We start from the raw sequence: 27,784 nt of genomic DNA on the forward strand, positions 1-27,784 counted from the left end.
TCCAGAAATATGCTTCACTTACATGTTATATAACTTCTATGTATTTTATCTTAATTTTTAAAATTTTTAACATATTTTGTCAAAGCAATTATCAATTATGATTTGTAATAGCAACTGCTGACTAAAAACTACTTGGTCTTTAATGACACTAAACTATGTCATAATTATAACTGTAAAACATAATCCTATAAAGCTTGAAATAATAGAAAAATTATTTAAATAGTAAAAGAAAAATACAAACTTTATTTACATTCCTTTTTTAATTTAAAATTGACAAATGACAGTATTTTGATCTTTCTTTCCTGTCCAGAGAAGTCTTATGCTTTAAAATCATAAACTTCATATGGAATGGAATTTTAATGTACTGACCTCTTCCACTGAAGTCCAATATAAGCCACAGATTCCCATGGTAGGCTATTCCTGTGTGTAACAAAATAAACAGCTGGAAAAAGGAGAAAAAGAAGACTGAAATGGAAAAAGAAAAAGCAGCTATCATAGAAAAGTAAGAAAAATGGAAGACAAAGGGAAGCAATCAAACCCTACAGGTGCTTCTAATGCACAATTCTCTTGTAACACCTGAGAATTTCCTACCAGCCTGGGCCATCTAACTGCTCACAAGCTCCTCTGTTCCACCAAATGTCTCAGCTTGCTTTCTCCCTAAGTACAGGCAGGAATCTGAAAACTGTCGATTAATAACCTTATAGATAGAGTTGGAGCTGTAAATGGATGAACTGGATGAAAAGTGTGATGGGAATTTGAGAATATGACTGAAGGTTTCTCAGGAGCCATTGTTTTCTCCCACACTCTGACTATAACACTTCCCAGTTTTTCATTCTGGAAGAAGGAGGACGGTGTACACTGTGCAATTCCAAACCCAAAACACGTCATCTTGAGATGCCGGTGTGGTTGCTAAGTAACAGCAATGTAGTTTATCTGCCACATCACTCACAGGCCTCATGAACACATGGAAAGCGGCTAAGGTTATCATAAATCTAATGCTGCCTATCTATTAGGATAATACTTTGTTCTCCTCAAGAATGAATTAAAAATGGTCTGAGAAATTTTAGGTAGTATGTTAAAAGAAAAAAATTTAAAAGCTCATAAAAATATCTATATACGGACTAATAAAAACTGGTGGACAAGTCAAACAAACACCTCAGCTTACTACAGGGAGGTGCTGCCTGGAGTACTGAGAATAACTCAGAAGGCAGAACAAATCTCCAAAGTCAATGGCATTATTTAATGGGAAGGTTCAAGACACTCTCTGAACCTAAAAGGTATCATCCCATATAGAAACTCAGCTTAAACAAAGGTAACAGAAAACAGCGTAAGGAGTGAGAAGTGCAATGAAGATAGATTCAAAAGGCCAGAAGAAAACTCAGCATGAGATTTTTAAAAGCTCTCAAAAATAGTCTAACTTTAGACTGAATAAAACCAGAATTGTATCCACTGGAGGACAGTAAGTCATGGTTAAATAGTTAGAAATGTCATCAGGTAAAGGCTAGGCAGCTAAAGATTAAAAAAGAGAGAGAAAGCAAATGCTAAACATGTCTAAGAAGCAAGAAACCTTCAAAAGGAATGGGTCTTTTGGACCTTAGAGAAAGAAGCAAGCAAGGAACATAAGGGCAGAGCTGAGAAGCCAGATTATTTCACACTGAACTCCATCAGTTCAGTCTAGACTTGTCCCAGATATACTCTTTCAAGTTATAAAAATGTTGTCAAAAGATGAAATGTTGGAGCCAACTGATTAACTGAGTAGGAGAGTAACTAACCCTAGATAGGTTAAAAAGAAGTGAACAAAGTCACTGAGCTGCTATCAAAAGTATGCAATCTTTTTTAAAGTGGCCTGTTAGAAATACAGGCATTAGGAATAACCCTGGAAATTACAACACAAGAAGTCCTCTTTATTTTAGCTGAGCAGTTAAAATTACCATCAGATGTAAAACATCTCTTCTGACACATTTGTACAGTTCCTGCTATAGAATACATATGGGGAGGAACCCTTCTAAATGTGTATGTGTACGTTGGTGTGTGTGCACACAGTAATAATTTCAAGCCTGTAGGAACTCAGCAGCTCTGTTGTAAACACCAGCGGTCCTTACCCATTCCAGCTATGGCCGTCTGAACCACAGTCATCTTCTTGGTGTTTAATGAGAAAGGTGTTGATTCTTCTGTATGTGGGCTGAGTAAATAGGTTTGTCATATAGAGTTGACTATTCATAGAGTACTTCTCCTTTGTAGATCTAGTGCACTCTGCTGTGATATTTTAAATCTTCTATTTCTAAGCTGATTTTTGTGAACTTGTCAAATTGGAACTGCTTTCAGCTCAGTTAGCAAAACCACTCAGTTTTTTAGTTTATTCCCTGATGCTTCTTAGCATAACTCTCTTCCTCTTGGAGAGTCTGTATGATGGCTCCAGTTAGTGGCACCACCCTAAATATTTTCACCCACTCTTGAAACATGTTTTTTGTTTTGGGTTTTTTTTCCAGCAGAGTAGTTACAAAAACATTAAACAAAAAGTAACAATTTGCTTGACTCTATTTTTAAAAAAGAGGAGATAACGATAGCCAAGAAAATCTACCAGATGGTTCTTTTAATAAATACATTAAAGTCTTTTTTATTTTTCTCCAATTTTAGCAACTAACATAACAGAAACTTTCAGACCATCAAACCAGTTTTCACAATCTGCCATAAGTTTGCATTTCACAGAAATAATCCTGACAAGCACTAATAGATGAACTTTGTTGGTGCAATAATAAAACAGTATAAGGCATATTTACACCATCCTTACATACAAACACTGTACACACAAAAAAATCACAGATCCAGAACAAAGTAAATTCAATCCCTTAGACGTTTTACGTTTATAGGCTTGGTATCAGACAAATAATTCTCCAAGCAACAGACAACCTCTTGTTCTTGTGTGATTTATTTGTAACATTGTGCTCATGCAAAATAGGTATTTGCTTTATTGCGTTAACATTGAAAGAATGTTCGGAATTAGTTCTGAAACCAGTTCGATCGAATTTTAAACCCTGTTTCTCTTCTTCCATAGAAAGTCTGAGTCATTTTTATTGGTGACGTAAAACGAGGTGTTAACTGATGAGTGAGATTTTTATTTGGTAAGTTCCAAAGCGATAATGAAGCTCAACTGACTACAGTTCGAAAACCATCTTTCTTGACCATGCATATTTTTCTTTGCTACTATGAGGTGGTTTTGATGAGATGCCTTTTGTATTTTTTAAGTTTCTATCTTTTTATATATATTTTTAAAGAAACCATGTACTATCCAACATCCACTGTTCACAGAAAGAAATAAGCAGCAGGAATAGCTCTGGTGGCAGAGTTGGCCAGAAGGAGGACATCAGTAAGTTAGTGGCAACTTAATAAACATCAAATGGCCCAGAGATATGTAATGAAAGAGTTGATTACTATAACCCATACTTCTGTAAGAGTTCAGACTGCCAGGGACGTTTGCGCTCTGGAAAGTAATCTGGAATGTGGATTTTTTTAAAATCTTGGATACATTTTCTCATTTCTTCCTCAACACTCAGCTTCTCACATACCTTCTTTTTGGAAAGATTTGTTTCTCTGGACTTGCTAATGAGAGTTTGAAATAGTTCACTGTTCCTGCGTTTGTCTGGTGGTGGCATCCACTGCACTGGGGCCTTCTTAGATGGACGATCCAAAGTCAGAGTATTTGGCTGGTGGGCTGTGGATGGCTGAGTGCTGGTGGCATTTTCTTGAGGGGTGCTGGCTTCCGAGTGGCTGTCACAGCTCGAGGTGGACAACTCGTTACAGGAAGTCCCACTTTCACTGCCCTTGTCCAAGACTTTGTCATGCTTCCTTTCTTCGTGGTCTTGTTTGGGGGAAACGGTTCGCTGGGGGGATCCTAACACAAGGCAGGAAAGAAAAAGTATTAAGCAAGCACTGGTTTACACAGAAAACTGATCAGCTACCATTTAGAAAAACATGACTCAGAGCCTTGGCTGGGATAAACTGTGGCGTTTCCTTTCAGTCAGAAGAACTACACCAGACTGGTACGCAGTTTGAAGGTCTGGTTCTACAAGAGTGTTCGGTTGTCAAAATTTGCACTCCTGAAAATGTTTATGGCAAGAATAACTTCACTGCCTGCCTAAAAAGTCAGGTAATGAAACGTGCATAATGCCCACAGATTATCTGCACTAGAAAACCCTGCAGGCATGTTTAAATGAGCTAGTTTGCTATTATACCCCAAGAAGTTTATGATGAGAAATTAGATTTTGTAGTATTATGAAAATACTACCATACAATTTGCAAACCCTTTGCTTAAATAAAAATATTCCAAGGGCTTAGATTTTTTTTTGGAAGCTCTTAACTCACCTTCCCAGAACAGTCTACTGATACTATGCTCTGCAGATGTCAACTCTGCAGAATCCCTGGACAGAAAAAGGAGTATTAATCCTAGAATAACAGAGAGATTGCTCACTACTGACAGTGTCTTTAGCCTTTTATTTTTTTATTCCTATAGTGATTTCACTGTGCTTCTTACTGTCAGTTATTATCCCAGACTTGCCTCAGTGCATTCAGAATTCACTTGTACACCTCTTACTGCACAAGCTGGCAGGGGAAAGGAGGTTATGAAGTTGTTGATAAAGAGGCACTCTGCAACGGCTGGGAGAACCACCTGATGGCCTATCAGCAGGCACGGCTCAGTGCTTCACACGCCTGAAAATCGGATCTAGGCTGTTATTCTTTCCAGATACCACTTTTGCTTTGAAGTCTTAAGCAGAATATGAATGTGAAAATTAGGTGGTAGCTGCTAAATCTGTACAAGTGTTTTCATTTCTGAAGCCTTATTTCAAAACTCCAGCTGTGAAGTGAAATGATGCTATGCTGGCATCATCTAAACGTCATGATCTTAATTTAGGACACTATCTAAAGCTCACAGAAATATCTACAGAGTTCAAGAGGCATTGATTGGATCAAATCAAAGGGAAAAATTTTAAAGATGATTAAATGCCTAAATGACAATGAAGATTGGGTCTTCAGTGGCAGTTGTGTGTCTGCTACCAAACCTGAAAGAGTCAAAACAGTTTAGGTATCTACATGTTGTAGAGAAACTATATTATCCTTATAATTTACTGAAAACACCACCAGCATCAGTTAACCACCTTTGCCAGGGTATGACAGCTCAATCTTGAGTTAGTGGAACAGAGTTGCAAGGAGATTCTTGAATCACTTAGTATTCTGTTTTCCAGAATTACAAATTAGAAATGTAATTACAATTATAAAGAATGCAGGAGCAATATGAACACTCCAGTGTCTTTCTGACAGTGCAGTTCTATGATTCAAAGGAATTTAAGAGACTGCAATATTTTATATGAGACAGGGGAAAACAAAACAAAACAAAAAACAAAAGCAAATAAATAACAGTCTAACAACAGCAGCATTAAACAACCTGCTTTTCTTTCGTTTTAGCCAGCATCCCAGGATGAAGTGTCACATATTGGTAGTCCACCTAGAGAAACCCATGAATAATCAAGATCCAAAGAAGAGAGACAACAATCCATCAGGGCTGGTACTTGCATTATTCAGAGTGAAAAACACAAATGATTTTCTGCTTCATTACATTCATTCCAAATATTTAGCACATGCAGCGATTTCCTTCCTCTTTCTCCTCCAGAAATATGTTCACCTTCTTAAATAGATTTACATGCCTTCCTTCTATTGTTGTATCTGGCATTTCATTTCATACCTCAAACCACTATATGAATATGCTAAATCGAGAATCACCTGGCATTATGGAACTATTTCGGCTTTGCAGCATCTGATTGTAAAACTGGGTAGTTAACCAGATAGTGATTTCAGCATTGTTACTCTGATTTTCAATAACATGATTAACATCAATATCTAACCTAGTTTATAAACTTAGCTTCTTCAAATGTAACAACACTATAACTAAAAAACCAAAGTTTTCTGTCAGCAACACCCTGTAGTCTTCAACTCTGTCTTTCCTGCCCAGTTTTTTGCTGTAACTTCATAAATCAAGATATTTTTTCAGTTGGCCTGTTTATACTTACTTCTTTGCTGGTACTCCTTTGCTTCTCAAGGCCTCAAAGCTGCAATGTACTAAGAATCTATTTCAGAAAAGCACTGAAATACACCCTTGAGAATATAAAATATTCCATTTCCTGCTACAGGATTGTTCAGGAGCCCGACAATAGGCAGGTATTTAAATGCTTTTTTGGATCAGAGCCCTGAGGTTCAGTACCTTACAGCACTGAGCTCTGTATGCTTCACTGAATTGCCTAAATTCATGACAACTTTAATCCAAACACAGGTTTCTCCCACACCTCTCCTTTTAAAAATTAACAAACCCTCCCTCACAAAGAATTCTTTATGTGCTCCTGCACTTCTTTCTCAATAGTGTGTTATTAACAGAAGCAAGAGTTCTGCTAGAGGGGAGGTTTTTCTCACAATATTTTCTACCTGCTGAAACCCAAAAGAAATTATAAATACATATGAAAGGATTCTCAAAAGATATTGGTTTAATTTTCAACATTGGGATTATCAGATAAATTTAACTACATCTCTAATTCAGAAAACATCTCCTTATTGCTCTCTATGCTGGCACACTCATTTGCGGCTAGGATTGTGTGATCAGATGTTGTCTCCACTGCACCTTCTCAGCCCTTCCAGAATAACACCAAAGACCTTCAAATAGCTCAGTCTACCTGAAACTACTTATTTTCCAGGAGTGAAGAATAGTTCTTAAAAACTCAGAGAAAGTATACTTGCTCCAACATGCACATAACACTAAAAACTTCGCTGACTTACAATCTGTCCCTCCGGCTCCTGCCCTTTCTAGGATCTCCCACCTGCTGCTGGTTCTCCAACTTCTCCAGGCAGTTGCAGTAGACACTGAACTTCCCACTTCTTTTTTCCTTTATTGTTCTTATACGGCTTCCTTTCTTTCAAAAAGTGAGATCGCCCTTTTCCTGCACTTACTCACCACCTCTACCACGATGGCTACTAGACTCCCAAGTCTATTAGACTCAACAGAATATCTCAAACAGATTTCTCTGATCAGGAAGGCAGATTTTATTTACTTTGACTGTATTTATTCCTCATCTATGTTGCTCTCTGCACACGTTTTAGCCAACATTTACTGGCAGAACTGACTGATATTTACTTGCAAGCAGTTACTACAAAATATTGATGGAAAATGGACTAGAAACTTATGAACCTAATTCTCTGCAGTGAAAATCTGCTTCTGTCAGTTATGACAGTCAAAACAGGAACCAGAAGAAGTTCTCTCTGGCTTCCCTGTGGAACAATAATGGCAACAGAGCTCCAGTCAGGAGCAGAACATGACAAATACAACAGCCAACCATCCAACTACTGGTTGAAAATTGTAACCAAGTACTTCTGGAAGTCAAATAATGCTTAGATAGGTCTAAATTGCTTGTGGATATCCATAAAGTGCAATCTGAATAACTATTTGAAGATTTCTTTAGCTCTATCTCCTGCAACAGAGAAAAATACCACACTGGAAACATTAAAAGCATAATATAATGATATTCTGCTTATCTATATTTCAGTCTTTGTGTACGCTTATTTTCTTAAATATTAATGCAACAGGCTTAAAATAAAGGAAATCATATTACCTAATCTAATTAACCTGACTGCTCCATTCTTCTCTCTCTCTGTAAGTCAAATGTCCAGTTTATTACATGTGTAGAGGCAGATTCACAAATAAATCTCTTCCTCACTCAGCTACTTTATTCCTACTGTCTCAAGTATAATTTGTTTATAAATCAGCTTATTTTTACTGCAGAATGTAAAAGAAGATGTGAACATACTCATAGAATGCTGAGGTTAGCTATTTTAATAACAACTATACTGATATGAAGAACGGAAAATCTTAGCTCTGGAGTACAACAGCTATAGCTGGATGTAAGACATGTACATCATAGTTGAAGTTGACATAAAAAATAATCATTTGGAAACAACACATAGCCAACATCTTAAATGGCTTCAACTTGCAGTACCTCAATCAGGAAGAATGGAATCTGTTAAAGAGATGCTACTGTTTGTCCAGAAAATATACACGAAAAAAGTGAAATGATTTGAGTTTTATCAATCCCTTTGACAGCACTATAAAATTGAGCCTGTTTGTTGATTTAAAAAAAGAGCTTAAAACAATTTTAAAAACCCAGCCAAACTAACCCAAAATCTTGAGTTTTTCTGTCATGTAATTTTAGTGAAAACGAAGTTCTTGGGGGTATTTTATATTCATAATTTTCTGTTTCTTCAAAAGTACTTTTTTATGAAAAAAACCACAACAGTTCTGCTACACATAGTCTATTGAATTAATCAAATAATCCAATTAAGGGTTCCTTTGAACTGATACAGCTATAAACAGAACTAACTCTTGCATAAGCCAAAAAATTTTTAGCAAATACTTTATATTTATTGAGAACATATCTTAAAATAATTTCATTTAAATTGTTAATAAAATTGTGATGCAAATTAATTCCATGTATTTAACTGATTTCATAAAAAATGAAAACAGGACAGGAACAGGGTTTTAAACTGACTGATTATATTGGAAGGCTCAGAAACCAAACAGCAAAGAGAACAAAAGTTATTCATATTTGTAGCTGTAAAAGAAATGATATCTAATCCAACAATACTATTTGCATTTTGATTCATAATTTTTGCATGCTTCAGGATATTGGCAGTATGTGATTTGCACATGATTTTGCATGAAATGCAATTTTTTTCAGATTGTTTTGCTTAGGGAATAAATCCTTATGCTTTTAGGCTACACAGGACCTTCAGTCTGGTACACAGCTATGTTAAACCCCTGAATAAACTTTTCTTCCACCTACTATCTCAAAATTACATTATATTCAGAGCGAATGTAAGATGAATCCTATTGTGTTTTATGATTTAATCTTAAGAATCTAAGTAAAATTAATTAATATACAATCATCAAAAAATACTCATCAAATCTGACGTTACGATGAACTTATCCATCTTACATGTGTAGGTTTTTTATTACCTTTCACCAACATTCAAAGTACTGCACTACACTGAATGCTTAGAGAGAAGTCACCTGTGAAATCTGATGTCAGGTTATGGCTACTGTGGGAACATTTTTGTCACCAGATTTTTGAGTACTTAATATCACACTTCAATGGTAAATGATTATCTTTTATGTCTAATTTCACTTTGATTTTATTTTTTTAAAAGATTATTTTTAAGAGCTATAAAAGGATAGCTCTAAACCCCTGACATTTTCTGTGGTATATTAATGATATTTCCAGTTTTAGAAAAAAATCCCATTCTTAGAGCCCAGCTCAACAGATGAATTAATTCCCTGAGACCTGCAAGGGATTCAGCTTGCCTCTTACCACTAGAGCTGTAGGTTAAAACTAGATTTATAGCAGGCAAATTTACAAGGAACTTTGTGACCACTGCACACTGTCCTCTTTAATGCACTACAGAATCAAGCTAAATCCACTGCTTGGATTTAGCAGTGAGAGTTTATGTCGTTTTTTTAACTCCATACAGCTTGTCAAGGAAACTTTTCCACTTATTTTGGGTATTGCAATTTACATCTAAGTTAGTCCTGTTGGGAAGGGGGAGAGAGGGGAGGCCATGCCCCACTTAATTTCTATTTTAAGGCTAATATGCAGGCCTGCACTGGATTTAAGTGGCATGCAGACCTTAGCTGCCCCTCTGCTGTGGATGAATTTTATCCATTATGAACATCCCAAGCAAACAATACTAATAACTAAGTATATAATGTGAGAAATATCTAAGTGCTCTTGACAAGCTCCGCTCTTTACAGCTTGCACTTACGGGAAAAATCTAAGAGTTCAGTGTACAGATTTTAGTGAAACAAAACTTTGTGTGGGAGTCTTTATGCTATGTGGTTTCAAATTACTTCAAGTTAAAAAAAAAATAAAATATATATATAGTCAGTTTCCAGTTTGGGTCTCATCTAGTAAAATATTTCAAACCACTTTTTGGATCAAAGGCTTAATCCAAAGAATGCTTGGTATATAATAGTGAAGTATTTTTCCAAAAGGAGGATTGAAACTCAGCATTTCCTATTTTTTTAAATCCTTTCAGAAGAGTGATGAATTGCTATGGATACCCAAATGCTCACACTTTCCTGTTTTTTGACCCAGCTGAGGTTTGGATTTAGTCAATGCAAAGTAGAATAGCTTCAATAAAATGAAGAGAACATTCTCTTCACCTCTGATTACTTCAGGGTAACATACCCATTTGGAAGAAGTGAGTTAACTTCCCTCAGGCACAAGAGAGAATTAGTATCTGGGAGGGTCTGATTTATGAATGTGCTGAGCGCTGAACTCTTCGGTAAAAGGCCAGCACTGTTGACGTACCAACTTAAGTACTTTGAGCAGAACCTAAATTTTATGTGATTTAAGAAAGCCAAGCAAGTCAGCCACAGAGCAGTCTGGTGAATCTCAGCCAGGCTTCCCTGACATGAAGAACACCACTTAGGTTACTCACATTTTATCAAAACAGTTTTGTAAATACCAGCAGCACAGAGTAGATACCGCAAAAAGAAGAGATGAGTGCTCGTAGTGGGTGACTCTGTTAAAAGGCACTGAGGCGCCCATCTGCCGACCTGACAGGGAGTCATGAGAGGTTTGCTGTCTTCTGGGAGCTAAGATCCAAGACATCACTGAGAGGGTGCCACAACTTGTCAAAAGCACCGATTACTATCCTCTGCTACTCTTCCATGTGGGCACAAAGGACGCTGCAAGCCAGAGTCTGGGCAGAACCAAGCAAGACTATAAAGCTCTGGGAAAGCATGTGAAAAATATTGGTGCTCAGGTTATCTTCTCCTCCATATTACCTGTTGGAGAAAAATGGGCAACTAGAAATAAGTGAATAATGCAAATCAACTCCTGGTTACGTGGCTGGTGTCAACATGAGGGTTTTGGCTTTTATGACAATGGGACATCCTTCAACAACCATAGGCTGCTAGGGAGGGATGGACTCCATCTGTCTGGAAGGGGCAAGGGAATCTTTGGCAGCAGGCTGGCAAACGTGGTGAGGAGGGCTTTAAACTGAGGAACTTGGGGGTACAAACTGGCAATGCTAATGCCATCATACACAATGGGGGAGTAAGACAGGACAACCTGAGCAGTGATAAAGGTGCCGTGGCGGCCTCATGCGATGGCAACCAGGAGACCAACCACCTCAAGGGTTTGCATGGCTGTAGTGGGTCCTCGTACACCCCCCTGGGGAAACCTGTGTGCTCAAGCACCTTTCTGAAATGCCTGTACACCAATGCAAGGAGCGTGGGGAATAAACAGGAGGAACTAGAGGTCTGTGTGCGGTCACAGGACCATGATCTCATTGCAATCACAGAGACATGGTGGGATAGCTCGCATGACTGGAATGTGGTCATGGATGCCTACAGGCTTTTCAGGAAAGACAGACGAGCAAGGCGAGGTGGGGGAGCTGATTTTATGTGAGGGAGCAACTGGAATGCATCGAGCTCTGCCTTGGACTGGAAGGAGAACAAGTTGAGAGCTTGTGGGTAAAAATTAAGGGGCAGCCAAATATGGGTGACACTGTTGTGGGTGTTTGCTACAGGCCACCTGATCAAGAATAGGAAGTTGATGAAGCCTTCTACAGACAGCTGGAAGTAGCCTCACAGTTGCAGGCCCTGGTCCTCATGGGGGACCTCAGACACCCTGATGTTTGCTGGAAAAGCAACACAGTGAGCCATGCATGATCCAGAAGGTTCCTGCAGAGCACTGAGGACAACTTTTTGATGCAAGTGGTGGAGGAGTCAATGAGGTGAGATGTGCTGCTCGACCTTACCCTAACAAACAGGGAAGGGCTGGTTGAGGATGTGAGAGTTGGGGGTAGCCTTGGCTGCAGTGAACATGAGATGGTCACAGGATACTGTGAGGTAGAAGCAGGGCAACAAGTAGGATTACAACCTTGCACTTCAAGATGGCCAACTTTGGTCTCTTCAAAGACCTGCTAGGAGGAATCCCATGGGCTAGGGATCTGGAATGCAAGGGGTCCAAGAGAGCTGCACAGTATTCAAGGACCACTTCCTCCGAGCTCAAGATCAGTGCATCCCCAGGAGAATGAAGTCAGGCAGAGGAGCCAGGAGATTGTCATGGATGAGAAAAGAGCTTCTAGAGAAACTCAAATGGAAGAGGGAGGTTCACAGCATGTGGAAAAAGGGACTGGCCAGTTGGGAGGAATATAGGAATGTTTCAGAGCACGCAGAGATGCAACGAGGAAGGCCAAGGCCCACTTGGTGTTAAATCTGGCAAGGGATGTCAAAGGTAACAAGAACGGCTTCTTAAAATACATCAGCAGTAAAAGGAAGACTGGGGATACAGTGGGCCCACTGCTGAACAAGGAAGGGGCCCTGGCAACACAGGATGCAGAGAAGGCAGAGTTACTGAATGCCGCCTTTGCCTCAGTCTTTACTGCTCAGGCTGGCCCTGAGGCATCTCAGCCCCCAGAAGAGAAAGAAGAAACTCTGGAGAAAGGAAGACTTCCCCTGGGTTGAGGAGGATTGGGTCAGAGATCACCTAGGCAAACTGGATCCTCGCAAATTCATGGGCCTCAATGGGATGCACCCACGAGTGCTGAGGGAGCTGGTGGATGTTCTTGCTGAACCACTCTCCATCATCTCTGAAAGCTTGTGGAGGACAGGAGAGGTGCCCGAGGACTGGAGGACAGCAAATGTCACTCCAATCTTCAAAAAGGGCAAGAAGGAGGACCTGGGGAACTATAGGCCAGTCAGACTCACCTCCGTCCCCAGAAAGGTGATGGAGCAGTTCATCCTGGAGGTCATCTCCAGGCATGTAGAGGACAAGAAGGTTATCAGAAACAGTCAACATGGATTCACCAAGGGAAGATCATGCTTGACCACCGTGATAGCCTTCTATGATGGCGTGACTGGCTGGGTCAACAAAGGGAGAGCGGTGGATGTTGTCTATCTTGACTTCAGTAAGGCATTTGACACTGTCTCCCATAGCAACCTCACAGGCAAGCTAAGGAAGTGTGGGTTGGATGAGTGGACAGTGAGGTGGACAGACAACTGGCTCAACAACAGAACTCAGAGGGTTGTGATCAATGGGGCAGAGTCTGGATGGAGGCCTGTCACTAGTGGTGCTCCCCAGGGGTCTGTGCTGCGTCCATCCCTGTTCAACATATTAATCAATGACCTGGATGATGGGACAGAGTGTAACCTCAGCAAGTTCACTGATGATACCAAGCTGGGAGGAGTGGCTGATACACCAGAAGGTGGTGCTGCCATCCAGTGAGACCTGGACAGGCTGGAGAGCTGGGCCGAGGGGAACCTGATGAAATTCAACAAGAGCAAATGCAAGATCCTGCACCTGGGGAGGAACAACCCCATGCACCAGTACAGGCTGGGGGCTGACCTGCTGGAAAGCAGCTCCACTGAGAAGGACCTGAGAGTGCTGGTGGACAACAAGCTGACCCTGAGCCAGCGATGTGCCCTTGTGGCCAAGAAGGCCAACGGTATCCTGGGCTGCATTAAAAGGAGTGTGGCCAGCAGGTTGAGAGAGGTTATCCTCCCCCTCTACTCTGCCCTAGTGAGACCACATTTGGAGTGCTGTGTTCAGTTTTGGGCCCCCCAGTTTAAGAAGGACACAGAACTGCTTGAGCAAGTCCAGCACAGAGCTACCAAGATGATCAGGGGACTGGAGCATCTTCCTTATGAGGAAAGGCTGAGAGACTAGGGTTTGTTCAGCGTGGACAAGAGAAGACTATGGGGGGATCTTATCAATATTTACAAATATCTAAAGGGAGAGTGTCAAGAGGATGGAGCCAGACTCTTTTCAGTGGTGCCCAACGACAGGACAAGGGGCAATGGGCACAAGCTGGAACACAGGAAGTTCCACCTCAATATGCGGAAGAACTTCTTCCCTGTGAGGGTGCCAGAGCAGTGGCATAGGCTGCCCAGGGTGGGTGTGGAGTCTCCTTCCCTGGAGACATTCAAAACCCACCAGGACACGTTCCTGTGCCCCCTGCTCTAGGTGTGCCTGCTCAAGCAGGGGGGTTGGATGAGATGATCTCCAGAGGTCCCTTCCAACCCCTATCATTCCGTGATTCTGTGATTCTGTAATATGCCCTATGGTCTGGCAAAACTTCAAATTCATATCTACAGGCCATGTAGGTTGCTTTGGCTTCACTAACAAGCTGATTCTGAGCTATGAGTCTGGGTCCAAAAGTGCACCCATTTAAAAAAATGTTTTAGTTTTAGGTGTTGCCCCATTCAAGTCAAAGACAACACACTCTGTGACCTTAAGTTATAAAACATTAATGCAAAGATAAAGCCTGTTTATTCTAATGTGAATGCAAAAAAAGATCTTGGAAGGAAAGCAATTTAATGGTGAAAGCAGAAAGGGTGAAAAAATACTGTCTCTTTTCACAGAAAAAAAAAAAAGGAAGTTAGAAAAATTTCTATAACTTTTCAGTACTTTTCTCAGAAAGCATATTGTTATTGGCATCCCTGGAAAATTCATCTGTAGGTGAAACCAAGCAGAACTACTGCAGATGATACTTTAGCCCCCAAATATTTGAGCAAGAACATGTGAAAACACTATGTTCTAAAGAAAACCTCACCACAGACTTAATTATCACATTTGCGAGAATATAGAACCTATAATAATAGGGTGTTCAATGAGTCATTGTAGACAAATTAAAGACATGATGAGAAATTTAAAAAAAAATCATGGCAATTATGAGAGATGAAGGCAAAATATATTCCTTGGTTTTTCTGAAATGTTTTACTACATTCAGAATTTAATAGGAAATGCAAATTTTCCCATAATATTTCCTGTCCTCTACTGCAAAGTACACGAGGCACCTCACATGCTTGGATTCCAACACAAAATTTCAAAGTGGGAACTGTACACTGAAGTCTTCTTGGTAATGTTTAGGAGCATTAACATTCTTAGGAGTGTTTATTTGCTGTTTCATGGATATTTCAATAGGAAGAATATGTCTGTGATTGCATTCTTGATGAAGCCTTTTATTTAAATCTCCTTACCTGCCATGGAAAGATAAAAAGACACTGTGTAGAGATTGCGGCTGTATTGGGCATAGCTCCCACAGGGGAAATTACCCTTTAATAGTGTTAAGCTCGATGGTGTGTGAATGGTTATGTGGTACTTGAAGTGAATGAACCAATTCATCTTTCAGATTAGGACCACATGCCTGTAAGTGATAAGTGCTTTGTCTCAAAAGAAAAAAAAAAAGAACACAATGGCATAAAAATATTTTTCTGTCACATTTACTACCACCTAATGTTAAACTAACTTCTAGAAAGGGTACAGTAGAATGAGTTAAATAAATCAATGAGGGAAATTTATTTGCTTATTTCTAGTCAAGCTGTATTTTAAATGTTAACATTATTCACTATATAAAAAGACTAATTAATATATAAAGAGGGAACTATTTTTGTTATTTTGAATGACAGGATGTATACAGCAAACAGTTCTGTGCTCAACTTGAATTCACTAGATACTTCACCCTAATCTTGTTTTGAACAAATAAGAAAACCATACCCATTCCATTTGTTACTTTTCCAACTTGGTTTCGTGGTAGGCAAAACAGTAGTTAAATAGGAGAGCCAGTGAAATTCTGACATGGACAATTTGTTGCATTCCAGTAAAACTAATGCAGAGTCCACAGCTTTTATTAAATACATTAATCTGAAAACTTTGAAGTAACATCTTTTCTTGGCAGATAAGCTAAAGGTAACAGGAAAGACCACTAATTTTCATATCCAACTACAGAGTCAAATATTAAAGATTACATTTTTATTTTGTGGAGTCAGAGATGGCTACCTCATCAATGCTATGCTGGAGGTACAAGAAGAAAATGAAATGTTTGGAATAGATACGATACAAGCTGAATCAACATCAAAAGACTGAAAGTTGGGAAACCACCGATACTGCCAATATCCACCCACTGTGTATGTTGCGTGACAGATTTTTTCCATTTCAGGACTATAACACTAGGTCAACACTTTGCAGCCAAAGATGTCAACCCTCCTGATTATTCTTGAAGAGACTACTGTCTAGCAAACATATTGCAAGACCTTCTGCAAAATCCCAGAAGCAAAATTTAAAAAGTCTATCCCAGCTAAAGGAATATTGTAAAGTTATCTAGCAAGTTCCTAGCAGACAACACAAGCTTCCAGTCAACCAAATGCTTCTCATTTCATATATAAGTTATTTGGAGAAACAGGGCAGCCAGACTGAGATTAATCTTGAGATTGGAGGGCTTTGGTTATTTTACAATGAAAGCAATTTGACACAAATGCATTTTACATGTAGACTGGCTGAATTGTCTCTCCACCTGTATATATGTAGTATATATAAACATATAAAATAAATATAAATATAAAATATAAAAAAGTATATTATTTGGTACATATGCTACATACTATATAAAAGTATAGGTCACCAAATCTGAAAAAGTAGGTACTTAAAATAATTTTGGTGCTTGAAGGAAATCTCAGAAATGAATGCATTGGTTGGTACACATGACAAATGGGAACAACTTTCACAGAAAGCGTACCTCTTCCATAACTTCACTTGCTGCAGTGAATAGCCCCAATTGCTTGTATTTCAGTAACATCTCAGCAACATCTGGTAGATGAGCTTGTCATTCATTTCCAAACTGCAAAGTAGGTTCATGCTCAGCTCTGTATGCTAATAATTGTTTTTTGACTGGTTATTTTTCAGTGGCTAAAATCTTTTGTTCTGCTGATGAAAAATACATATTAGTTGCTTATTAGATGCAATATTTTCCCTTATAGAAAGAGTTAATTGATATTAAAGTCCACCAAATTATATTCAAATTATAATTTGGCATCTGAAAGTTAATAAGACTTATCTAGAGTGTTATTCTCAATTTACCACAAAAAGAGTCAGGAAAATGGTATCAAAAGCAGGACATTTTATCACGTTGCTCTTATAAACTCCCTTAAGACTTCGGTGCTTCTTTCGCCTAACCGGCGCTGGCAGAAAGTTTACTTTCTTCATGCTGATCGCTGCAAGAGTGACCCAGATCGCAGTCTTCCAGCACCCACTCTAGACCGTGCAGCTAAAAGGACAAGTACATTCTTATTCCTTCAACACCAGGATACTGAGCACTACTAGAGAATCTCAGTGTCAAGGATGCAAATGGCTTTATGTTGTTCTTTTTTAATAACTTCCTTGAAATCACCTCTAACACAAGCTTAAAATTACAAGAAAACAAAAACCTAACAACACACTTGCAATCACTTTATAAGGTAAGAAGTGACAAAAAAGAAAGACAACCACTCCATCTTTGCATTGCAGAAGCACTTCCCAGATGCGCCTCCCTCACAGCATTCATAGGACAAGCTTAACCTGTGGGTTTAGAAACTTGGTGCTCTTTGGTGCCCTCAGACTGCATTCAGAGAAAACAGCTGTTGGGCTGGGGAAGGACGCTGACTTTTATATCCCTGTTTTTTCCTGATATAGCCCCCCGATTCTTGGGGGTCCCTCTGAGGTTGCTAGATGTTACCATTCCTCTTCCTCGCTCCCTTCCCCTTTCTTCTAAGGACATATTTATTTATAAGTCAATCAGGAATTTCAGTCTGTTGTCAACCACATTGCTGGCAGCTGCCTTCTGCTTTGTAAATATTAATATTAGCTGGGCATCTGCTCAACTGTGAAATAGTCTTTTAGCCACCAGGTCTGTGTTTGGCAAAGCCCTAATCAGAGTTTTAGGCAACACGAGGCTGAATCTCTTTCCACCCAGATAAGCAATGCTCTTTTCTGAACCACTCACATTTCATTTTTCCTAAATTAGTTTTAACTTCTCAGCCGTTGGATGTGTCTCTCTATGTGGGCACATAAATGCTTGTGCCAGAACAAAAGGCACCAGAGGGAAAAAGTATTCAAGGGGAGGGATTGCACTTCCCAGTGATGGTTTATGGCAATTTGAAATATACATGAAACAATTACTTGCCTTCTTGTGGCACACACATACGTTAAATATACTGACTTAATAATGTCCTCATCAAAATACAGTTTGCTTTCAACAAAAGTATACGTGGAATGTAAAAAATGCCATCTCAGATACTGTCTACCAGTCAGAAATGTAATTCAGTGAGACTTCAGGGATTCAGTCACTCCCAAAATCATCGCTTCTTTCTTAGAAGCTCCAAGATGAGGTAAAGCAGAGGGAGAGTGATTAACACAGCAATTTCAGGAATCTTTGTTTTGATATTTTCTTTTAAGAAAATTTCATTCAGGACTCATTGGTAAGAACTCTCCTCTTTGGGGACCATCGGTGGCCTCAGTCTAGGTTACTTTGTTCTAACAGTATGAACATCAGCAAAAAAAAAAAAAGAAATAAAATAGGGACAGAATCAGCTGTTACTTCTGTGGCTTGCTTCCTCATTCGATTTCAGATACTAAACCAAAAGTTTTCCTTGATAATTTTTGTTAGTCTAGTATCATCTCACATTGCTTTGCTTTGTCAATTACTTTGTCAATTGCTTTAGATAAAATGTGTAATCTTCATTTCTTTCTTCCAGCTCTTTCAGTTTTACAGGTTTCTTTCCTACTGGCGTGGAAAATAAATTAATGTTAATGTGAATTTACAGAATGTGTATAAAACATGCTAGCAGAAAGTTGTCAAAATACCATGCACTGGTTCTGGCGTTAGAAAAAGTCTCACATTAAAGAAATATTTCAGACGCCAGCAATCTTGGCAGGCTTACATGATACTTATGATAGTACTCAAGGCAATAAGCAAGTGCAAAACAATGGGAAATGCACACTTGAATCAAGTCTGCATTTTACTTCCGATTACTGAGAACCAGCAGTGAATTATATGAACTGGGTAAGAGTCCACAGTGAATTATTGTAAGGGTCCAAGCTCTAAGAAGGAAGCAATTCAGAATATATTCCGAATATATTTGTAGAGTTTTATGCCTTTCCTTTCTGGTCCCTGGGATAATAGAAATGTCTAAATCTGCAAGAATTCTGTGAAAATTCCAGAAATGTTTGCTGAAAGCTTCCACTAAGTAACAGTGATGGTCATCAGTGAGGTCTTTCTCACTTCTGTGTACACAGCATGAAGTACATTTCAGACAAACATTTCAACTATAGCAGCGCCATTCATCTATTTTATCATTAAGGTCTGGTACACGAAAAATAAAGTAGAACAATATGAAATTAATGGGGCATTGCATCCTAAACTATGTAAACACATGCTGATAATAACACACTATCTTTAGATCCAAATTCCTAGATCAGCCTTATGGAACATTCAAAGCATTCACTCCACGTAAATAGCAACAGAAAATATGTAAACATCTGCAGAAAACCAATCTTATTTATATGGTATATATTTAAGTAAAATAAAAACTATTGAATATGTAAAGGAGGATGAATTCACTCTGCACACAACATCTTGTCCTCTGCAAAAAGCAAAACAGTTTGCAAAAAAATTTGCATGTAAAATATTAGATATTCATACAAACAAAACATTATGACTATACAACATAAACACACAAACAGAAAAAAACCCCGAAGGTAGGATTCATTAAATGAATTCTCCTTGGGAAACAGTGAAACCACACAGATTACAACTGCAGTATAGTAAAGACAATGTGAGGTTCTTAACAGAAATCCTGAGTATCTGCAGAACACACTACACTTATGACAGGACAGAACCAACAGCATTATCTACACTGGTCACATTTAGAAATTCAAAATATACAGGGATTCCTAACAGCAACATTTGAAATATTGCAAAATCTATTCAGACACTTCTTAGATAATACTTGAAGATAAAAGTGATGTTATGTATCTCAAACTAACTTAAATGTTTCCTCATCACCTAATCCTATAAAAATAATAAAAAGGGAAGTCTAAAAAGGATTTACTGCTATTACTGGGGAGGTTGTTTTTATTAATATTCATTTTATTTCCCTTGCAGACTATATGTTCTAGCAATAAGCTACATTGTGCATAAAGTAGTTGGGCTGCATCATCATTAATTAATAGACGACCTTTGCTCTGAACAGATTAAAATCTAAAAACAAGACAGGAAACAGCAGATGGGAAGAGACAGGCAGATAGGAAAGTACCAAAAAATGCACTATTGGCCAGCACGATAGGCAGGTTGTCTCCAACTTCCAGCTTTCTAAACTTTTGTAAAAACTTATATGGGCAGCACAAAACCAGAGAGTTTTAAGGAGGATTTTGAAAGATAGTAACACAACAGCTTTGCAGGTGTTCATGGTGTCTTCTCCCTCAAGTAGAAGCGGCATCAGAGGTGACATGAATGTGAGCAAGAGAAAGTCAGGGTGGTCTGGCTGGGGCAAAGGGTTATCATCGCAACAGCAAATGATAGGGGTTAGGTGAGGATAGACAACCAATGGCCTTAAGTGGGAGGATGAGCAACCCACATCTGACATAAAAATGAGAGATTTAATGTAGTGACTGAGAATCGAGGGTCAAAGGAATAAACTACAAAAATTATTTTTTTTAGCCACACAAAGCAGTTGCTCGGGAAGCAGATAAAGTAGTATTTTCCACAGCTAGATACTTAAAGTCGGATGGAAAAGGTGGAAAATGAAGACCCTTTCTTAGAAATGTAATTTAATTCTTCATATTTCTAAGCAAGCCCATTTAAGGCTTAAAATCCATGTTGCTTTTAATATAAACAATTTCCATCCAAACACAAGACCCTGCTGCTCATCCATTTAATTTGGATGTAACTGAAAATATAATTTGCCAGAAGACTTTCCTCAGTCCTTGGTTAGGCAGCTACATAGGCCTATGGAGCAGCCAGGTCCTGGTTGGCTTTCATGCTTTCCTCAAGACTTCATGCAACACTTTCTTGCCTCACCCTCGCTCTTCCCAATGAGCTCCTCCCATCTTGCAGCAGAACTCAAGGGATAAACAGCAGCAGATCTGTTTTGAGCAACTTTAGGCTTGTAAAATTGGTCCTACTGAAATTATCTACCCTCTGATTCAAATTTGCTTATGTGTTCAACATGTTGTGTAATTTGTTAGCGGAGAGGTCTTGCCCTCAATATTTATTTATCCCTTAAATCTCTCATCCCTTACAGAAATATTTTCTGTGAAGTGACTACTAGTTGTATCCAGTAATTGCATTTACATGTGACATTTCCATCCCTGGCCAGTACCAAAGACTCATTACCAGCCTAGGTGAAATCAGCATTAGAAAGAGCAGGAAGACTTCATCCTCCTCTTATTCCAAATGTTTCAGATATTTATCAGGAAACACAATCAATATACATAACTGAGATATTTAATCACTTACTACAATTTGCAATGAATAAATTATGCTCAGCTCAGACTGAAAGGTGTTTGTCTTAACTCCCGCTTTCTTCAAATATTAACTACATCTGCAAACTTTTTAAATAATAAAAATGTTAAATAATAAAACATGGACCGATTTTATACTATTCTGCAAATTGAATGCCAAATGAGTACAGAAGGCCATCTAAAGAGGGTGACAGTGTTCTTTACTAAAAATTTCATTTCTTACATTATTCTAAGATTTTTTTAAAATAAAATATACCAAATCCTGAGAGATTCACAAAGCAGGTCTTAGCAGTACTGAAATATAGATGCTATTAGTCGATAGCTAAATTAGCCCTAATGGAGGCAAAGAAAACAACAAAAAAAGTCCTACAAGAAAAAGTATGAGAATTTCAGTGGAGAAATACACATGTATTTACACAGTTCACCACAACCCTGCATTCCACTAAATTATCTGAAAAATGTTTCAATTAGGAGCCGAGTGGCTTTTGTAGCTTTGCATAGCAACAAAAAGAATGAGAGCAAGAAGCAAAAATACATTAAAAACAATCTTGGGAGAGTGAACAGACAGTACTATTGAAAATTTTTACATCAAGTTTCATTTGCCAAACAAACCTGAGCAATTTTCATTTTATCATATTAACCTATTTTATAGTAAAAACATTACACAAAAAGTAATAACCTCATTCTGATTATCACTAATAGTTCTACTTCAGTTTGACCAAAGGCACTGTCAATAATTGTCTTACTAGAGGTCCATTAAGGCTAAACTAATTTACTTTGTCTTATTTTCTTTTTCTGCCTTTGACTGGCTCAGCAGAGGATTGACCAGCAGATGGAATAATTACTCTGGAATATTACCACAAAAAAAAGTCACTTTGAGTTAGAAAAGCAGCATTTGATGCATTTTAGTAAGTGATCACTTATAATGAATATTATTTTATTTTTTATTATTGACATTTTCATTGCATTCATGGAAGAGCTATCATATCTTAGTCGTACAAAAAACTAAAATGCACAAAATGTGAAAATTCAGAAAAAGATAAATGACACTTGATATGAAAACACATATTCCTTCTAATAGCCATAAGGCCTTATAGATGTCGACGTGAGTCTACAGTAACAGTTTTAGTTCTACATGTGGAAGTTTCCAACAGCAACCCAAGCTGAAACCTGCTTCTGATGACAGCTGAGCCGGTGCTTCTTTTCTGTCACTGGCCAGAGCTGACAAAAAAGACCAGACTATAGGCATAAGGACTGTCGGGGGCCAATGATGTAACTTCAGTGACTCAGATTTCCAAGTGCAAACTGTACAGTTATTAATCAGGGAAACAACTATGAGTGTCCTTTCTTCTCACTTTTTGTACTCCCCAAAAAGGAACCCAGGATCAAAATACTCTGTTGTTACATTCATTGGCCTTGGGCTTCTTCTAGAGAAATATTTTGCTTCCTACATACTTGTTTCTTCTACTATTACTATTTTGATTCCCCGATATGCTAGCTTAATTTAAACAAGCTTTACCAATGATAGTGTATCTTCCCTATTCAGCTGTACATCGAGCTTTCAAACACAACAAGGCAGTTACCCTGAAGAAATTGTTTTTGTGTCTGCAAATGTAATTTTCTTCTGCTTTTCAATGTCAATATGAAAGTCAGGGTGCTTCTGTCTCGGTGCCTGAGTTTTTCCACCTGTAAAATGTGAATCGTCGCTCCTGTAAAATGCTTCAAGTTCTACTGCTGAAAATATTATATGACAACTGGATACTGATACTATACTAGAAAAAATCCCACTGATTTCTTACAGAATAAATTCCAAATCTATTCTGGGGTTACAAAATAAATATAGCTGGAAAAGAGAAAGTAAAATCACGATCATAAACTAGGTAATAGGTTTATCTCATGAGACTGTAGAAGAGGTCCCTTTCATACATTCTTATTAGCATTTCTGGTCTGCTAATGCATGGTATGCCACAGTATTACTGTGGCTTGACAAATTTAGGAAAGCAAAGAAAGTCAAAGTCCTTAGTGGAAAAGATAAATAAAAATCCAGTGACCACAATGTTGGCTCTTCTGGCTGCTTCTGGTTGACTTTGATTTGCAGTCAAAAGTTTATGAAATTATCCCTTCCTATTTGCTTCTTATTTGCCTTAAAGAGTGTAAACAAATGTGGAAAAGAGGAACAAAAATGTGCTGATAGTAGAGTCCTACATTCTTCACACAAGATACTGTAACTTACACACTTAAGATCTAACTTTCGTGTTATCCTTAGCACGTGAGAACGGCAGAGCTTTCAGAGCTGCCTGTATTCCAGGCAAGGTGGGAGATGAACACTGGCAGTGACTTTTAGCGACAAAACAAAAACTTTAAGATTTCCTTTGAAAGAGACTGCATTTAAAATAAAACAAAAAAAAAAAAAAAAAAAAAAAGGAAATGTGTAGAGAGAAACTGCCTTTCCTGATACATCCTTCCATTTCCCCACAACCAAGCTTAGAGGCTTCACAACCTGGGAACAGTGTCTGCAAATATGGTGCTATTTCATTATTCTAGCTGGGTGTGTTCTTCATTATTATACTAAAACGAAGCAAGAGGCATAATCCTGGCTATATGTTCTATTTCTTTTGAGAAAGGCCTTAAACCAGATTCTTTAAACCAGTCATGAAATGTTTTCTGACACAAATACCACCAGCTATACGAACTAAAATAAAATACCTTTCTTCACAGTAAACTTAATAGCTTTCTTGACTTTACTTTTCAACCTTCTGTCATCAATATTGTTTGTTTATAATTTATCCTCCTCAGCAGATGTTCATAATAAGAAAACTGAAAGCACAGATATTTGTAAGATCTAATCACAGTGGAGGTATTGCATTTTTTAAAATATATAAGGGTCTAGAAGAGAATTGCTTCTTCTTTTGCTCAGTGTTTTTTGACTTCTGCCTCTTGTTTTAAGACCAAGTTTTTCCATTTCAGCAAGTAGGATGCTTGTTGTATTTTTATACAATAATGTAAAGAAAGTGGGGAAATCCACATATGTAAAAAAAAAAAATAATTCCAAGTTACTAAATTAACTTCCAATGCTTTTGGAAGTCACGTGTTTTTCTCTTAAAATTACTTTTTCTAAGAAAATATATTAAATCCATGTGCTTAAAATATTTTAGCTTTAGATGAAATCCATTTTTTCACTGAAAAAATATTTCAGCAGATTTTTCTTGACACAACCAGCACTATAAGTATATCCTCCACATCTTACAACACCCTGTGTGTGTGGCACAACTGAACCAATAGCTCCACAGATCACTTTTATGATATTTGTCTGAAGCTATTTAATATCTCTATACAAAAGAATAAAAGTGAGAAAGGGACAAAGAATAGGAAAGATTTTAACATGTATGGTAAAGTAATTAGAATAAGAGTATCTCTGGATTATGCAGTATCTATGGATAATGCAGATACAGTACTAAAAATGTAGACACAGAAATACATTTCTACTAATGGCAAGACATTATATAATATATCAGTATAACATAAAAAAATGCCACTTTTTTCCTCAGGAGGTGGAGGCAGGCAATTATTTTACAGTCATCATCTCCTTTGCTTCCTACTGCTATTATTGCGCTCTATAATGAGAATTTCAATTCTGGCACATTCATATGGATACGTTTCTGATAGCATGGCTCAGGTGCTGAACAGAATGACACCACTGTGCGTCTGGCTTCATGTTAGCAGTGCTGGTGAAGATGCTCTGGTCTTTCACCATGCTCACAACAGAACACAGGTTAGGTTCAGTGAACCTAAGTGAAAGCAGCTCATCTCTTTTATTCTTATACATTAACCTGAATATCTACACGAGAGACTTGTTCCTACATTCAGTAATGTTAGAGTTGGACCTGCAGCTCCTCTTCTTTTTAGCACCTTCTGAAACCTCTTGGTTTCCAGAAACTTAGAAGTGTTTTCACGGTCATCATCAAACAGCACTGTTAGGATTATATTCTGTATTGGAACCATTGTGTTGCTCTTGCAGTTCATTTTTTATAGTGTCTGTATTTAGATATGTTTTTTTAAAACATAGCTGCTAGGAAAGGATTCAGCATTTTTAGATGATGAATTATTTTCTGCCTTGTGGAACGACCTCCGTAGGTGGTCCAGGCACATGCACATGGAGAGCTAAAAGCCTGGAAAGTGGGAAACTCTGCTAGAGATTGCAGGTGTTTCCAGAGTAAAGCAATAGCTGAGTCAGGTTTCTCAGGATGATATTTTGGACTTAGCTATCTAAGTTCCACCATATATGCATAAATCTTTTTTTGATGTGGCTTTCAGTTTTCCCCTAACTGGAATACAGCTTAGAGATATTTGCTACTCTCCTGTCATGTAAGCAATGAAAAATTCCAAGGTTTCCCCTCCTCGTGTTTTTTTGATAAAGACTTTGCCAAGAACATTGGGCATGTCAGTTTAATGAAAATACAAACAAAAGCTTATGGCTGGGGAGCAAATGAGTGAAAGAGGTTTGGAAATGGTAGTATATGCAGTAGCTGATCAAAGACAAAGCTAACAAAAGTAACATGAGATGAAATCCACTGCAAATTCCTGCTTTAACCAGGTCATAAGTATCCACAAGAATGTGCCGAATGTGCCCTGCTCCTTTCCCACCCTGCCTCCCACTGCAGGTCCTAATGTTGCTTGGTGGCACCTATCCATCCCTGCTTTGAGGCACCCATGTAGGAAAACAGGTGCCTGCCTCCCACAAAGAGGTTCGCAGCAGCACTGACCGTGAGGGTGGCAGGGCCAGGTGTCCTGCTTGCCGTGTTTGACACGTGGCTGGATGCGCTAATGCTTGCTCAGCCTGGGTGTTGGGACAGGCTCACCCAAGGCGAGATCCTGCTCAGGGAAGAGCTGGGAGGTAACACTCTCTAAGGAGGAGCATCAGTGCTGACCTTCAAGACATGCTGCAAACCTGCTTCTCACTCATTTCTGCTCAGGGACACAAGCTAGGCAACCGCTTCAGTTAATTCTATTGTTTTTGCTTGACCTTTGTTTCCAGAACTAAATGAAACTCTTGCTTGCATCAAGGGACACCCTGAGAATGGGCTCAATTTATAGAGAAGCAAATATTGCCTGATGGGCACGATTTCAGACGTAAGACACAGTGATAGTCACTGAATGGCAGTCCACAGCATTAAACTAACCCCCTCTGTGAGCAGCATGTCTTTTCATGATTAACAATTTATGAAGTTAATGCACATCTAAGTATGCAGCTGTCCTCTTCTATTTTTAATAACCAAAAAGAAAGTGTCACCAAGTAAAGGGGAAAAAAGCTGCTTCTCAGTTGGGACTGTACACAAAATAGTAGCAGCATTACCCTCTGTGCTGTAAAATGGTACTAACCAGTTTTGCCATGGAGCTTAAAAATATAACATAGACCTAAAAATTTAAATTCTCTTCATTTTCCCTTAATGTTATTATTAAAGTGTTCTTCAAATGAACTTAATTTAACTGTTATCATAAAATGAATATGACCTCACATGTGTGGCTTGGTATAAACAAGCATTAAGCACAGCTACTTGAGATATTCTGGGTTTTAACTGAATTTTCTTACTGTTTTACACAAGAATTAATATAAATAATCTCTTACTTTCTTTCAGCATTTAAGTATGAAGAATCCTTAAGTGCTTTGCAAAATTATATACGTGAAGGAAAAACTTTCAGTGTTTAAATGCAACAGTCCTCTGAGTGGGCTTTGTGTAAATATGTTTTTTTTTTTCTGCCTGCCATGGGTTTCTTGGGCTTTGGTGATGGATGTGCTATAAATACTTCGATAGGAATAGAATCTGCAGCTGCATGGAAAGATGAATTCTGAGCAATAAATATTTTGCTAAGACATCATCAGTACAAATTCTCACTCATTTGAGGGGTATTGTGAAACTTGTGCAGCAATGATCTGCAAGAAGTCAGACAAGAAGAGGACTGATACAGGAATACAAAGGTGGCTACAGACTTGAATAAATGGCGGGTGAAGATGCACTGAAAATTGAATTGTTGAGCTAGAGAAAAGTGACAAGTGTTTTTTGTTAGGATTCATTCTTGAGATAAGTCTCATTTAGTGTTTGTAGTAATGACCTCTCCACAGAAGCATGCTGCTAAAATGTGGTGTTGACACGAAACTGTATGATATTACTGTTAAGAGGGAAGATCAGGATATCACACCAGAGAAATGAAGTGATGCTGCAGACCTAAATGACAGAAACAGGATGAAATGTAATGATACAAAAATACATCTTGGACATTATTAACAAGAATTTCTTCTTCAAGCATCTGAGGCGATACAAAAGGAGAGGAAAGAATTGCTTGTGCTAACTGACTACAGTTCCTCTGAACAAAGTAATACAGTCATTAAAGCGAAAGTTGTATGCAATTCC

The 27,784-nt window shown here is 38.3% G+C and overlaps 1 protein-coding gene across 2 annotated transcripts in view; it reads right to left on the reverse strand.

Moving 5' to 3' along the window:
* Window positions 1-2,601: 2,601 nt before the first annotated feature.
* KCTD8 (potassium channel tetramerization domain containing 8) overlaps window positions 2,602-27,784 on the reverse strand; it is a 103,754-nt gene continuing 78,571 nt past the window's right edge. Inside the window, exons 2-3 of one of the 2 annotated variants that reach the window (XM_064449366.1) lie at window positions 4,363-4,418; window positions 3,805-3,892 (exon numbers count right to left, since the gene is read on the reverse strand). In XM_064449366.1, coding sequence (XP_064305436.1) covers window positions 4,402-4,418 — 17 coding nt within the window. In that variant the 3' untranslated portion in view covers window positions 3,805-3,892; window positions 4,363-4,401. Of the gene's footprint in view, window positions 3,893-4,362; window positions 4,419-27,784 lie in introns of both variants that reach the window. The other variant, XM_064449362.1, reaches the window with a different exon arrangement.

This window comes from Phalacrocorax carbo, chromosome 4 (genome assembly GCF_963921805.1).
Source record: "Phalacrocorax carbo chromosome 4, bPhaCar2.1, whole genome shotgun sequence".
Classification (NCBI taxonomy): Eukaryota; Metazoa; Chordata; class Aves; order Suliformes; family Phalacrocoracidae; genus Phalacrocorax; species Phalacrocorax carbo.